Genomic DNA, 12,877 nt, shown 5'->3' on the forward strand with positions numbered 1-12,877 from the left:
ATGAGAGTCACCTGAAGCACAGAGAGAAACCTTCAGAGGAAACTAACCGCCGCCGCCGGAGGAGGGAGTTGGAAGCTGATTTCGCATCTTCTAACCGAGAAGCCTTTGGCCGTGAAGTCAAGTCAATCAAACAGTAATTTATTGACACTTTTTAACCTACTTCTGACTTTTGGAAACCGCAAAACATAGACCTACGTAGCATACGAATCACCGTGTACTATTGTTGGAAGTCTGCAGGTAGAATTTTACCGCCATTGGTCTGGGGAAAGTGTTTTAGTGTGATTTATTCACAACAGAGTTGAGACCGTGGATTTATTTCAACCTCTCCGGTAAAAATGAGTTGGATACAGCTTCTCAGGTGAGTCTGGAGACTGAATGAGACTTGTGAATTTTAAACTTTAAAATATATATATATTTTTTTTTACAAACAATTATTTGGTTTGTTTTTTTCCGTGTGTGTGTGTGTGTGTGTGTGTGTGTGTGTGTGTGTGTGTGTGTGTGTGTGTGTGTGTGTGTGTGTGTGTGTGTGTGTGTGTGTGTGTGTGTGTGTGTGTGTGTGTGTGTGTGTGTGTGTGTGTGTGTGTGTGTGTGTGTGTGTGTGTGTGTGTGTGTGTGCAGGGTTGTGCTGTGCGCAGCGACCTGTCTCCGCTGTGCTGCCGCTCCGCCCGCTGCAGGTCGGTAACACTCCCGTACACACTTCTCTGCTCGGCGGCTGCTAATTTATGAAATAATTTTGTTTTTATGTAGGCTATATTTTATTTTTTAAATACTGACATGAATGAAGACGACCGTGAAGTCCACTGAAACAGAAACACTGCCTCTTTACTGACTCAAACTAGGGCTCTACGTGAGGATTTTGATCGGTATTGCCATTGTGATATGATTCACGACATTTGTTAGAAAAATATAAAAACGTGTGATTTTTATTTTTATTTTTTTGTAAGGATCTGACTGTACCAAACAACATTTGTTTTCTTATGTATGTATGATAGGTTTGTCACATTGTTTGCCTTTGACAAATATTACCCACCCCATGATTTACATATTGCACTAGCCCATGTTGCGATTTCGATAAAATTGTGCAGCCCTAACTCAGAATTTAGATTACAAAATCATTTGAATTTGCAGCCATGTATTTGATTTGGATTCGATACACTTCAAAAACCCTTGAGTAAAAAAAACTTAGCCTAAAGGACCATACTAACATTCACTACAAGTCATATAGTCTATGACATGTATTCATTCATCTTTTCAAGGCTGTGCAGTTTTAGGTTTCTGGACACATTGTTCTTCCCATTCCAACTTTGACAGAAACTAATAAAGATGTGACGCCCACTAGTCATTCATTTACACAGAAATGGAAATGTACAAAACCTCAATTTAAATGTCAAGATAACAACTACCCCCCCCCAGTGTATTGCAAGCCTCGGGGCCCACCAGGCCTAAGCCACTGTGAATTATTTCTTAATGTATTTTCAAATGTTTCTTTTTTTTTTTTTAACTAGTTTTTTAGGTGTAATCATATTTTCAGAGCCCTGTGGAATCTTTTTTTTATTCTTTATTTAGCAATTGCGTCCACGATGCGGTTATCACAGAAACTATTGGGCTCTACTTTAACCCTGTAACCACATATTTTTTTCAAAAGAGTTAGCTATGATTCAAAGTTAGTGTGATTGAGGATTCGATCAATTCTGAGTTTGTTGCTTTTTGTTGTTGTCTCTTTTCAGGCTGTGAGGGAGACGAGTGCGCCAGAGGCCAGGCCTCCTCTTCATCACCCTCTCTGTCTTCTTCGTCTTCCGTGGGGGTGAAAGCCCAGCAGCCCTCCCAGGACTTCCTGGGCCAGTTTACCCAGGTGAGCTCACCAAACAGCGGGGACCGTAAACACCGCGACGCCAGCGCCGTCCTGCCCTTCATCGGCCTCACAGGCAGTAAGTTCACACTTCACCTCCGTGTGCACAGACAGAGGAAGAGAGCCACAAAAACCAACGGGGAAAAGAATTGACCACTTCACACAAAAACAGACAAGACAGAGAGTTTGTACATGTGACTGTAGAACATTATTAACAATTATTTTTTGAAAACGCCAAAACCAAAATGTTTTAAAATATATCAACGTTTTTTTTCTTTTCTTTTTTACAAAACTGCAACATAAAGTGATTCAGATAAAATAATGAAATAGAGAAAAGAAGATAAATCCATAACGCGGGAAAAGTAGGCTGTACACGTCCCATTCCCATCATTTTTTAAAACGATAAATACAGTCTTTAAAACAGGTTGTGAAAAAACTGTATATGATATAGTTTGATTGTATTAACATTCTTTGTACGTTGCTTTGTAACATGCAAAGGAGCCACATATCTGTCTCTTAGAATAAAAAGTCTCTTAAAGGATGAGAAGTTGTGACAGGCCAAGCACCGTTTTTAGTGTGTTTCTGTTATTTTCGGCTGTTTGTTCTGACTCTCGGCGTGTGTCTGTTGATGTGGAGTAGAGGACAGGAATGTGCTGCCAGATGGAGACTCTGGTTTATCTCACAGATACAGGCAGAGGCTCAAGCCCAGGTCTGAGGGCCCTGCGGCGGCCTTTCAGCTGCTCTCACTGGTCTCTGGTCAACAAGTGAAGCCCATATAGAGTAGAGTAGTAACATTAAAAAGCAGCAAACAAAGCTAAAGATGCTTTACAGATTAATACATTAGATACATGGAAAATAATAAAAAAATAATAATAAACTTTATTTCTATAGCACTTTTCTTTGCAAGGTTACAGAAAAACAGCTAATTAAAAACCAAGAACAATGAAGTAAAATACAAAAAAAAATGAAACAAACTATAACACACCTGAGAAAATAAATAAAAATAAGAAAAATACTGAAAACATACTGTGTATATATATATATACATACATACATACATACATACATACATACATATCTTATACAGTAAATTAATAATACAATGATACAAAATCAAACTGAACAGAGTTTGTTAGGTGTGTTTTCGCTTGTACGAATGAATAAAGTCTTTGTGTTGAATGATTCAAAGACAATAAAAAGAAATGAAATGTATAAACGGATATAAAGAATAAAAAGAAAATCTATAACAAAACACAAAACAAAACAAAAAATACACAAACTCTACTCCAATTCACATCCTACTTTATCTTGCTATTAAGATAAGGAAGAACAAATATAGAAACACTTATCAAGTGTTAGTTCTACTCTCTTTCCTCAAAGCTGTACTTCTCAAAAGTAAATCTTTGTACCTTTTTTTTTCTCTCTTTTGTTTAATAGCAACATATTTACACTTTTCAGTCAGATTATTTTCACAAATGTACCCCAAGAAATTGAAATACACTTAGTTTTGAGCTTTGTCCGAGCATACTGTTGCCTCAAATCGAATTTGCCTCTTAATAACCCCCCCACTCTGGCTTGCAGGTGCTGAGCAGAGTCGGAGCTGCTGTAAGAATGGAGGAACCTGTATCCTGGGCAGCTTCTGTGCCTGCCCTCCGTTCTTCACCGGGAGGAGCTGCGAGTACGACCAGCGCATCAGGTACACCCCAGGAAAACCACACTCTCAATCACCACTTTAGTCAGTTGCTCCCTCACACTAGCTGCCATTGTTTCCTTGAGCCCTATTCGCACGGGACCAGTAATACCCGGGACCTGTAGTCGTTTGTAATCATTTGCAAATATCCCGTGAGGACCTGCCATGTCTGTAATTTGTCAAGTAAATATTCCACTGCAAGCAGGGCTGAAACTAACCATTATTTTCAATCCGATTAATGTCGACCAAAGCCCCGAGATGACGTCCTCAAATGTCTTGTTTTGTCCACAACTTAAAGATAATCAGGTAACCGTCACAGAAGGAGTAGTCTCGCTTTGTCAGACACCCTCCTCCACAGCGCTGCGGAGGAGGGTCTGGCTAGTCCACACAGCATTCCCGGGATGGGTAAAAAACGTGCTCTGGTTTATTGGCATTTCTTTAAACCAATCACAAATTGGCATTGGCGACGCTAAGCCGTGCACAGAGATGCTGTAAAATTGTCGTGCAACAGAGAACTCTGATTGGACAGATAGTCTAGCTAGCTGTCTGGAGTTACCCTGCAGAGATCTGAGGAGCAGTTAACCATAGTCCTCACAAATCCACCGGAGGTTAGAACGCCAACACAAAGAAAGAGGAAGAGGAAGGGGACAGACATCCATACTGGGTTTTATCGCCTGCATTGACCAATAGAAATGGAAGTTTTGACAGAGCCTTGACATCATATGTGGGGGGATAATGTCAGGAACCCTGAGTGAAATACACACTTTGCTTATTCCGTGGTTGTTGCATTCTTTTTCCCCGTCTGTCCTCAGGAGCTGCGGTTCGATTCCTCACGGCGAGTGGGTTCAGAAAGGATGCTCCTACTGTCGCTGTGGTTACGGCGTCCTGCACTGCTTCCCCCACGTCTTCAACAACGACTGTGGTAAGACGCACACACACACCTCTGACACGTTTGTAGCTTTTTTTGTGGGTTTCAGTTTCTTTCTATGAAAAATCAAAAGGGCAGAGACTTCACCGAGTGTAAAGGGTAGAGGTTGTTTTTAAAATTCTTGCATCATGTGGTGTAGAGCAGATTCTGCTTTATTAAAATCTACCCCCCCGCAGCGTTCATGGCCACGCACAGTCAGAGTCTGTGCTCCTGTGACTATTGCCTGGGGACAATAGATGAAAACTAGCTATGGTGCTAACTCTAGCATATTTACATTGTGTAAACATGTCCATTAATATGCACTGTCCCTATCTAAATAAACCATTCAATTAAATAAACCTGCTGTACGTTCCCCGGCTGCCATGTTTCTCCACATGAATGAAGAGCAGGATTGTTGCCGACGCCCGGCAGCCAGGCCTGTCTGTTAGAAAACGGCGTCGTTCACACTTCCCATCCCAAACAAAACAACGACCCGGGTGTTCACTGTAAACTCCCACTGAGTGTGAACGCACCTCTGAACGACCACCAGCCCTGTCTGCTCATTTGCAGCTCAAGGCTTTTATTCCAAAATGCAGAAACACTCTCCTACACAAACCTCCCAGCAAAGTTCCACTCCTAATGTTTTCTGTCTTTCTTCCCAGATGACTCGGAGGAGGTGCGTTGGTATCACTCGTCTGCTGTCAGGACAGTTAGGCCCGGCTGCTTCCTGTTTCTCATGCTGCTTCTTCCCCTGCTTCCCCTCCTCTGATGGGTTTAAAAAACAACAACAATGCTGGACACCAGCTGTGGACTATGCATGATTTCTTGAGCTGCTTATTCAGGACTAAAGATCCAAACCCCAATCAGAGCTTTACAAGCTTCAAACTAATATTTATTGTAATTTTTTCTTCAAAATGTAGGGGAGGAGTCAAATTATAGTCTGAAAACTAGAGTTCAGGAGATGTTCCATTATGAGGGAAGACATCCTACTTTCTAAGTAACAGTTGTTAAATACATATAATATGATGTATTTCAAACGCTGCAGTTAGACTGTGTTTTGGTGCGAAGTGTTCCATGTTTAGGCCCCAACACCTCTGAATGATGGCCATATGAAATGTTTTTTTATCTTTTTTGAGGACTTCGCCCCCACTTGGCCCAACTTTTAACATTTCCAAGAATTAAGTTCACTCTTTAAAAAAAGAAAAGAAAAAAATGCCCAGAGACACCAAACCGACATCAGAGAGCTTCAGGCAATCAAGCCCGAAAAGTTGCACTTGAACACACCGCAAAGACCACAACCCGACTAGCCTGTAAGTCCTGTAGCGGAGGTGGTCCGTGTTCGTCCCAACGTTGGCCGACCCAATTAACATTTTAGGATTCGGTACTGTATCCAGTGATGAAGAGCAGGCTTAGAACTTGTCACCTTCACACATGAATTGATGCCCAGTCTCTTTTTCAAACCTCTAAAAGGGAATTGGCAGTTGGAACAGTTAACGCGGCAGCGACTGAAGTTCAAACGTTTTGTGTCTCTGCTTCTTCGATCCTTTCCTTCCAGTGGAAGCTCGTCTGTGTATGTGAAGGAAGCTGTACATAACATTTTTTTATGAAAAGTAAAAAAAATGTGGGTGTAACTTTATGCTCTGTACAGCTCAATGCGATTTTTTTTTAATTTTTTTTTCTTTGTAAAAAGATGCTGAGTTTTTCAACTTTGTCTTTTGTCTGTTTGCACAAACATTTTGTCCTTTTTTTTTTATATATATAAAACGTGTGTTGATGATGGGTTTATGAAATTGTTTTGTTGCACATGTTAAGTGTTTGTGCTGTAAGAAACAGTCTCGTTAAAATTAATGTGACAATGGGACAAAAAAACACATTAAAGTGAACCTTTTTCAAATGAAAAACACGCTTTCATCAGCAAATGTCTCAAAGTAATTATTAAAAACAAGTACTTTCTTTTTGATTTGCAAACTGAATCTTTCTCTCTCTGTGTGTGTGTGTGTGTTATCTGGAGGTATTTCCAGTGGGAGCGTCTCTTATCTCCAGAGTTTATTGATGAGGTTGGGATTGATTATCAGCTGCTCTCTTATCTTAAACAAACACGTCAGCTGTTGCTCTGCGGTCTGTAGGCCGCCAGCTGCTACAGCTCGCAGCTCTACAATTTACTGTCAGAATAAAAGGAATTAGTTGTAGGGAAATTGGGCTTAACCCTTGTGTTGACCCCCCCAGTCAAAATCAACACTTTTTTTGACACTTTTCAGGGGTTTTTGTCACTTATTTTTCTGCTTTCTGTTTTTACTACTACCAGTACAGTATATGCTAGCCTGGTTGACACCAGACCCTTCTCAGTTGTAACTGAGAGTGGGTCTGGGGAAGCTTCATTTCTCATTTCCAAAGGGGGCGTCACCAACGCAATTGGATAGTCCTTCAACCAATCAGACCAACGATCCGGGTGATGTAGCAGCGACAGCAGCATCAACGGGTTGCTGTGTTTCGGTAGCTGTCATGTTGAATGTATAACAACAAGCTGCTTTCTGTTGCTGCGCTATCGTCATCATGTGAAGCCCGCCTCAGCGGTTGTGATTGGTGCCTCGATTTAGAAAAATTAGAAATGGGTTTGAACGGGCTCTTGGCCAGACTGACTGGCAGAGCACATCTCAAATTTGCCGGAAGTTCGTCAGGGTTTTCCCAGGCTAAGTATATACACCAACTGATTGCCACTAGTTTTATACTTATTTTTCGAATATATGGTCAATTAACCTCATTTATGTGAAATTATATCTAACTTTTGTGTTAAAAAATAGCTGAAATTCTGAATTATTTTGACTAATAAGATCAGAGGATGTTCATGGGTCGTTTATGGATGATCACAGATTGTCAGTTTAGTTTCAGGATAATGCTATAACATTAAATAAAACACCCAAAAGTCAAATGGGGGCAGTGATCTGATCCTTGATTTGACTTGTGAAGAGCGTTTTAGGGAACCATCCATCCGTGGTATTTTTGGGCAATAACCTAAACCCACATTTCTGTTATGGAATCTTTGAAAATGGGTAAAATTTGACCCGAGGACAACAGCGGGGTTAAAGGATGATAGTTTGTCCTGTATTTCTCTCACTGTACTGTTAAACCTGGAAACATGACACAGACATGATGACAGACCCGAGCAGTGAGATTATCAGAGGTTGATATGAGGGATAAAACTAGAGAAATCTAACCCAAATTCAAATAAATTGGAATTTTACTTTGATACAAAGGCTGTTAAGTATGTGTCATGTTGTAGCTGGTCGAGGTGGAACTAGTTTTAACTTCTTATATACACCGCAGGATCTTAGAAATGTCTTAAAGTGCTTTTCCCCTTTTCTTTTATTGTTATTTATCTTTTTTGTGCATGTAATAGGCTTCCAAAGTGACAAAGCCCAAAGTCCACCCCAAAGGGACTTACCATCCCCAACAGAAAACACTGTTCACAAACGCCCTCATACTCTGCTTCTGACTGGCTAGTAGTCCTTACCTAGGTACTGAGCATGTGCGACTCTCAACAAAGATGGAACAGAAGTGAGAGGTCTCACTCTGTAGCTAAAACAGAGAGCTCAACACACAGGGTGAAAAGAGGAGCTGCAGCAATGTGCAGTACAAAAAAAATATGGTGTTTTTGGAAAATGAAACCATGTAAACCTATTCTGATATAACCTCTAAATACAATTACAACGCCAACACAAAAGGAAGAGGAAGGTGACGGACATCTGGCTGAAAAGAAGGACATCCAGTGAATTTTCGGTGGCACTGAAGCAATCCCGGAAGTGGGACCTCATGGATATAGACTACAGCTTCTGCAACTCTTTTTCATCTCAGCTACAAATTCCGCCCATCTCCGTGGAAGCAGTGCTCAAACATCTTTCCAAAGTAGTCGGCACAGAGTTTGAGTAAGACACTGAATAAGTGACAGATATGAAAAAAAAAAAAAAAAAAACTTAAAATGGCCTCCATGCTGCTTTCTGCACGTTTGTGATGTTGAAGTGAAGAACCAGAAACAACTTCATTCAATTTGCATTCAACAAAGCCTTTCGTGGCCTTAGGTTTATGTATAGGGTGAAACAAAGCAGTAGCTATGTTACTGAAAAAGAGTACAAGGAATGAGATAGAGGAAGAGGAAGACAAGAGGAGGGAAATTGGATGCGTAGCAGAGCTTTTGTCAAGAAAAAGTGGGGCTTTTCTCCGTTTAATCCCCCAATAATCAGACTGTAATCTCTCCTTTGTAATACACCAATCCCATATAAGAACTTGCTTAAAGCCAGTTTGGGATTGGATGGATAACATCTGCAAAGAATAACTGGAAAATGTGATTTAAATGTCTGCCTGCTCCTGAATGTTCTGTTTGTCGATCTCAAAGTGAGGTTAACAGGATTGGATGAGATTTTAAAAAGCTGCAGGTGGAGGTGGAGGCTGAGTGGAGGAGGAGCAGCCGGGGATCAGAGCAGATTTAAAGGGATTGAAGAGGATGTGAATGAGAGGAGAAAAAGTTGAATGCCTTCATCCCATGTTTCCACGTCCTCGTGTGACTTAAGTGACACCCCGTCTCCTCATGCTTCACTGCTTAACTAGTGCGACAATAAAGAACCCAGAGAGAGAGAAAAGCATGACATTCCATCACCAGACTGCAACTGCAGCCGACACAAAGGTGAAACACACAGTGGTTCCAGTGGAGAAAGTGAAGAGATAAATATAAAGAGGAGGAAACTGTGTGAGTGTGTGTTTCTTGTCTCTTCAGGTTCCTCTAACGCTTGCTGATAGCAGCAACCAGAGGGAACCTAGACTAACCCTAACCTTAACTCGAAAACCAAGACTTTAAAACGTCCTAAAACTCCTCACACACACACACACACACACACACACACACACACACACACACACACACACACACACACACACACACACACTAGTGAAGCTAAAACATCTCGGTCGCCCCCTGGTGGCTGGCTGCAGTATGTGTCATAAACCCCGCCCCCTCCATGTTAGGAGATGGAATATGGGCCAAACTAATAAATCAAAGTACACTTGAAATTATTTTTTCCCAAAGATGGTTTCTGTCATTTTTGGTAGTTCTGATCAAGCTTATGTTTGCTCAAGTGTTCATTTTTCTGATAAGAGTTGTTTCATGTTTTCATATGTTGTACTCATTTGATGCTATAAAAACGTGAAGAAACGTCACGATATGACCGCCGTGACCCGCAATTGGTCGGTCATTCAAAGAGTAAAAACAACATTTTAGGAGAATTATGACAAAGTGACATGCATAAATGTTACAGAGTGAAGAATTGGTCTCATCTTCTAAATAATGCAAAAGCTTCCAACACTGTTAAAGGGTCATTTTCTCTTTCAACCAGGACCCTATTTTCCTGTGCATTTGTGTCTAAGTGGCCAATGTGAACAAAAATCTTTGAAATTGGTCCAGTATTGAACAGGCTGTGATTAATCATGTAAGGCAAACGTGCGTTGACAAATTCCATCCGGACGTTGCTGTTTTTGCCACTGACAGGCTCCAGATGAAATTGAGCAGCGATTTGTCAGCAGGAAATACTTAAGATAAACCAGAGGACGCCAATTCAAATTCAAATTCTTAGCTTGCATTGGTTTCTGTCTGCGTGTGGCTTTAACTCTGCAATGACATAGCTAAGAAACTCTTTACCAGTAAATAAAAACATGAACGTAAATTGTGTGCATTAAGGGCAATTCAAATCAACATTAAAGTAAATCAGCTTAGAGGACACACATCAGGGTCAAGGTGGAGAAGAATGAAGGGATCAAGGGGAGGAAGGCTGTATATATAGCCTCTGATTGAGGTGATTGGCTGCACCTGAAGGGGGCGGTTCCTTCTCATACAGGATTGGTTGATGTAACCTCCCCGCCTCAGGTGAGGTGAGATAACTTCTGTTTAGGGACTTTTAACGTTTTGAATGTCACAGACCCTTTAAGGTACGTACTTGTACTTTACTTGAGTATTTCCATTTCTGCTACTTCAGAATTTTACTCAATTATATCTCAGAGGTAAACATTGTAGTTTTTACTCCAATACATTTGTATGACAGCGTTAGTTACTTTTCAGATGACAGTTTTTCATTCCCTTTGGACCGTTTGTAAAGAAGAAAGCGACAGTAGGGGTTAGGAAACGTGACACGTGGGACACGATTCCCGGTCTCCTGGGTGAAAGTCATGTGTTGTTTGACCCATCCACCCCCCCGCCAACCAACCTCCCTATGTGGATTTTCGGGCTTTCATACTTCTCGCTACCGTAGTCACTCTTAGTGTTACGTCATCTTCAACCCCCGTGTAGCTGCTGCTCTCCCCGCTGCGTTCTACAAACACGCTGAAGGGCGCTTTTTGCGTCGTATCTGACGCTGACAGCCACTGCCCAAACGTCCGTATTTTACGAGTTCGGAGTGAGAACGGGTTGCCCCTTAAGTAAAGTTTTGAATGTAGGACTTTTTTTAACCATGTATTTATTGAATTTTTTGTAAATTTTACAGACAAAAACAGTACAAGGCACATAACTTAAAACAGAAAAAAGACCAAGGATCAAATGTAGTAGCTGTAGTATCCACAGTCATAAGTCCATACATCCATAGGTGTATGCTTACATTAAAAACATGAATGCAGGACTTTTACTTGTAGTGTGGTATTTTTAGTGCAGTAAAGCATTCTTCCATGACTGCATATAGTGTTTCATCACCACAATTCAGCATTTTCTCAAGACAAAACAATTATATCAGGACAATTGCGCGACAATTTGGGGGATGGAAACAGAAAGTATAATGTCATGGATTTGTCATGCCGTCGGAAGATCCACCAGAAGTCCCTCTTTTTCGGCCGGATGCCCGTCCCCTTCCTCTCCCTTTGCGTTGGCGTTCTAACCTCCGGTGGAACCAGGTGACAAAACAGAGGACTCCGGGAAGAACAAAAGGAGCCTGTATGGGCTTCATGGTGAAAGGGGAATATTAGAATAATCAGTGGTGGAATGTAACTAAGTACATTTACTCAAGTACTGTACTTGAGGACAAGTACCTGAAATGTGTACTTAAGTACACATTTCAGGTACTTGTCCTTTTCTTTTCATGCGACTTTCTACTTCTACTCCGCTACATTTCAGAGAAAAATATTGGACTTTTTACTCCATTCATCTGTTACAGCTTTAGTTACTAGTTACTTTAGTTACTCCACTACATTCGTCTGTTACAGCTTTAGTTACTAGTTACTTTAGTTACTCCACTACATTCATCTGTTCCAGCTTTAGTTACTAGTTACTTTAGTTACTCCACTACATTCATCTGTTACAGCTTTAGTTACTAGTTACTTTAGTTACTCCACTACATTCATCTGTTCCAGCTTTAGTTATAGTTACTTTAGTTACTCCACTACATTCATCTGTTCCAGCTTTAGTTACTAGTTACTTTAGTTACTCCACTACATTCATCTGTTACAGCTTTAGTTACTAGTTACTTTAGTTACTCCACTACATTCATCTGTTCCAGCTTTAGTTATAGTTACTTTAGTTACTCCACTACATTCATCTGTTACAGCTTTATTTACTAGTTACTTTAGTTACTCCACTACATTCATCTGTTACAGCTTTAGTTACTAGTTACTTTACACATTCAGATTCCTGCACACAGAACACATGTAGTTTATAAATCTGATGTTTGATTCTAAAGTAAACTAGCCGACAATATAACGGCTACAAGTCCAGCTGAGATGATTATGAGCTGGTTGGATCCTTTACTCTTTCTAACATGGGAGGAGAGTTCTGCAATGAGTACTTTCAGTTTTTGTGTGTGTGGCATTTTAGCCTTTAATAGACAGGAAAGGTTGGAGAGGGAGGGGGAGACATGCCCTCGACCCCTGAGCCACTGCGTCAAGGACTGAGCGTTTGCATATGGGCGCCCGCTCCACCGGGCGAGATACCCAGGCACCCGTACTTTTAGTTTTTAATACTTTAAGTACATTTACCTGATGATACTTAAATACTTGTACTTGTAACAGAGTGTTTTTACAGCGGGGTATTAATACTTTTACTGATCATATCAAATATGTAAACACATTTAATAATAACATCCTGTTTTATGAACCCACTGCCAAAGACATGCTACTGTCAGCTGTTTTAATCTCTGTCGTGCTGATCAGCTGTTTGGATGGATTTGAATAAAAGTCATTGCTGTTTGTGTGTGTGTGTGTGTGTGTGTGTGTGTGTGTGTGTGTGTGTGTGTGTGTGTGACATGATATCAAAGTTTTGTCATGCCTTCCATCTGACTCGCCTGTTGAGGGATTTTGTTAGCAGCCGTCAAAAGTCTCACGTTAAAATGTAAACGCACTGGGCCACGCACACACACACACACACACACACACACACACACACACACACACACACACACACACACAC

The 12,877-nt window shown here is 40.9% G+C and overlaps 1 protein-coding gene across 3 annotated transcripts; it reads left to right on the plus strand.

The window, feature by feature from the left end:
* tdgf1 (teratocarcinoma-derived growth factor 1) lies at window positions 1-6,401 on the plus strand. 3 transcript variants are annotated; one of them, XM_028601938.1, is made up of 7 exons: window positions 1-133; window positions 297-358; window positions 619-674; window positions 1,728-1,928; window positions 3,431-3,545; window positions 4,352-4,461; window positions 5,109-6,401. In XM_028601938.1, exons 2-7 carry the CDS (start codon window positions 336-338, stop codon window positions 5,213-5,215), a joined length of 612 nt encoding a protein of 203 aa, XP_028457739.1. In that variant the 5' UTR covers window positions 1-133; window positions 297-335; the 3' UTR covers window positions 5,216-6,401. The 3 variants fall into 3 exon arrangements, with proteins under 3 accessions (XP_028457739.1, XP_028457738.1, XP_028457740.1); XM_028601937.1 differs by having other exon boundaries at window positions 1-358; XM_028601939.1 differs by having other exon boundaries at window positions 1-358; window positions 1,728-1,852.
* The last annotated feature ends 6,476 nt before the right edge of the window (window positions 6,402-12,877 follow it).

The sequence above is a fragment of the Perca flavescens genome, chromosome 16 (assembly GCF_004354835.1).
Source record: "Perca flavescens isolate YP-PL-M2 chromosome 16, PFLA_1.0, whole genome shotgun sequence".
In the NCBI taxonomy this organism is placed as follows: Eukaryota; Metazoa; Chordata; class Actinopteri; order Perciformes; family Percidae; genus Perca; species Perca flavescens.

Bases quoted from the DNA above. Each gene is read 5' to 3' on its own strand.
- tdgf1 (XM_028601937.1), top strand. From the start codon at position 336: ATGAGTTGGATACAGCTTCTCAG. The intron at 359-618 runs GTGAGTCTGGAG...GTGTGTGTGCAG, and splicing joins AGTTGGATACAGCTTCTCAG to GGTTGTGCTGTGCGCAGCGA. The intron at 1,929-3,430 runs GTAAGTTCACAC...TCTGGCTTGCAG, and splicing joins CTTCATCGGCCTCACAGGCA to GTGCTGAGCAGAGTCGGAGC.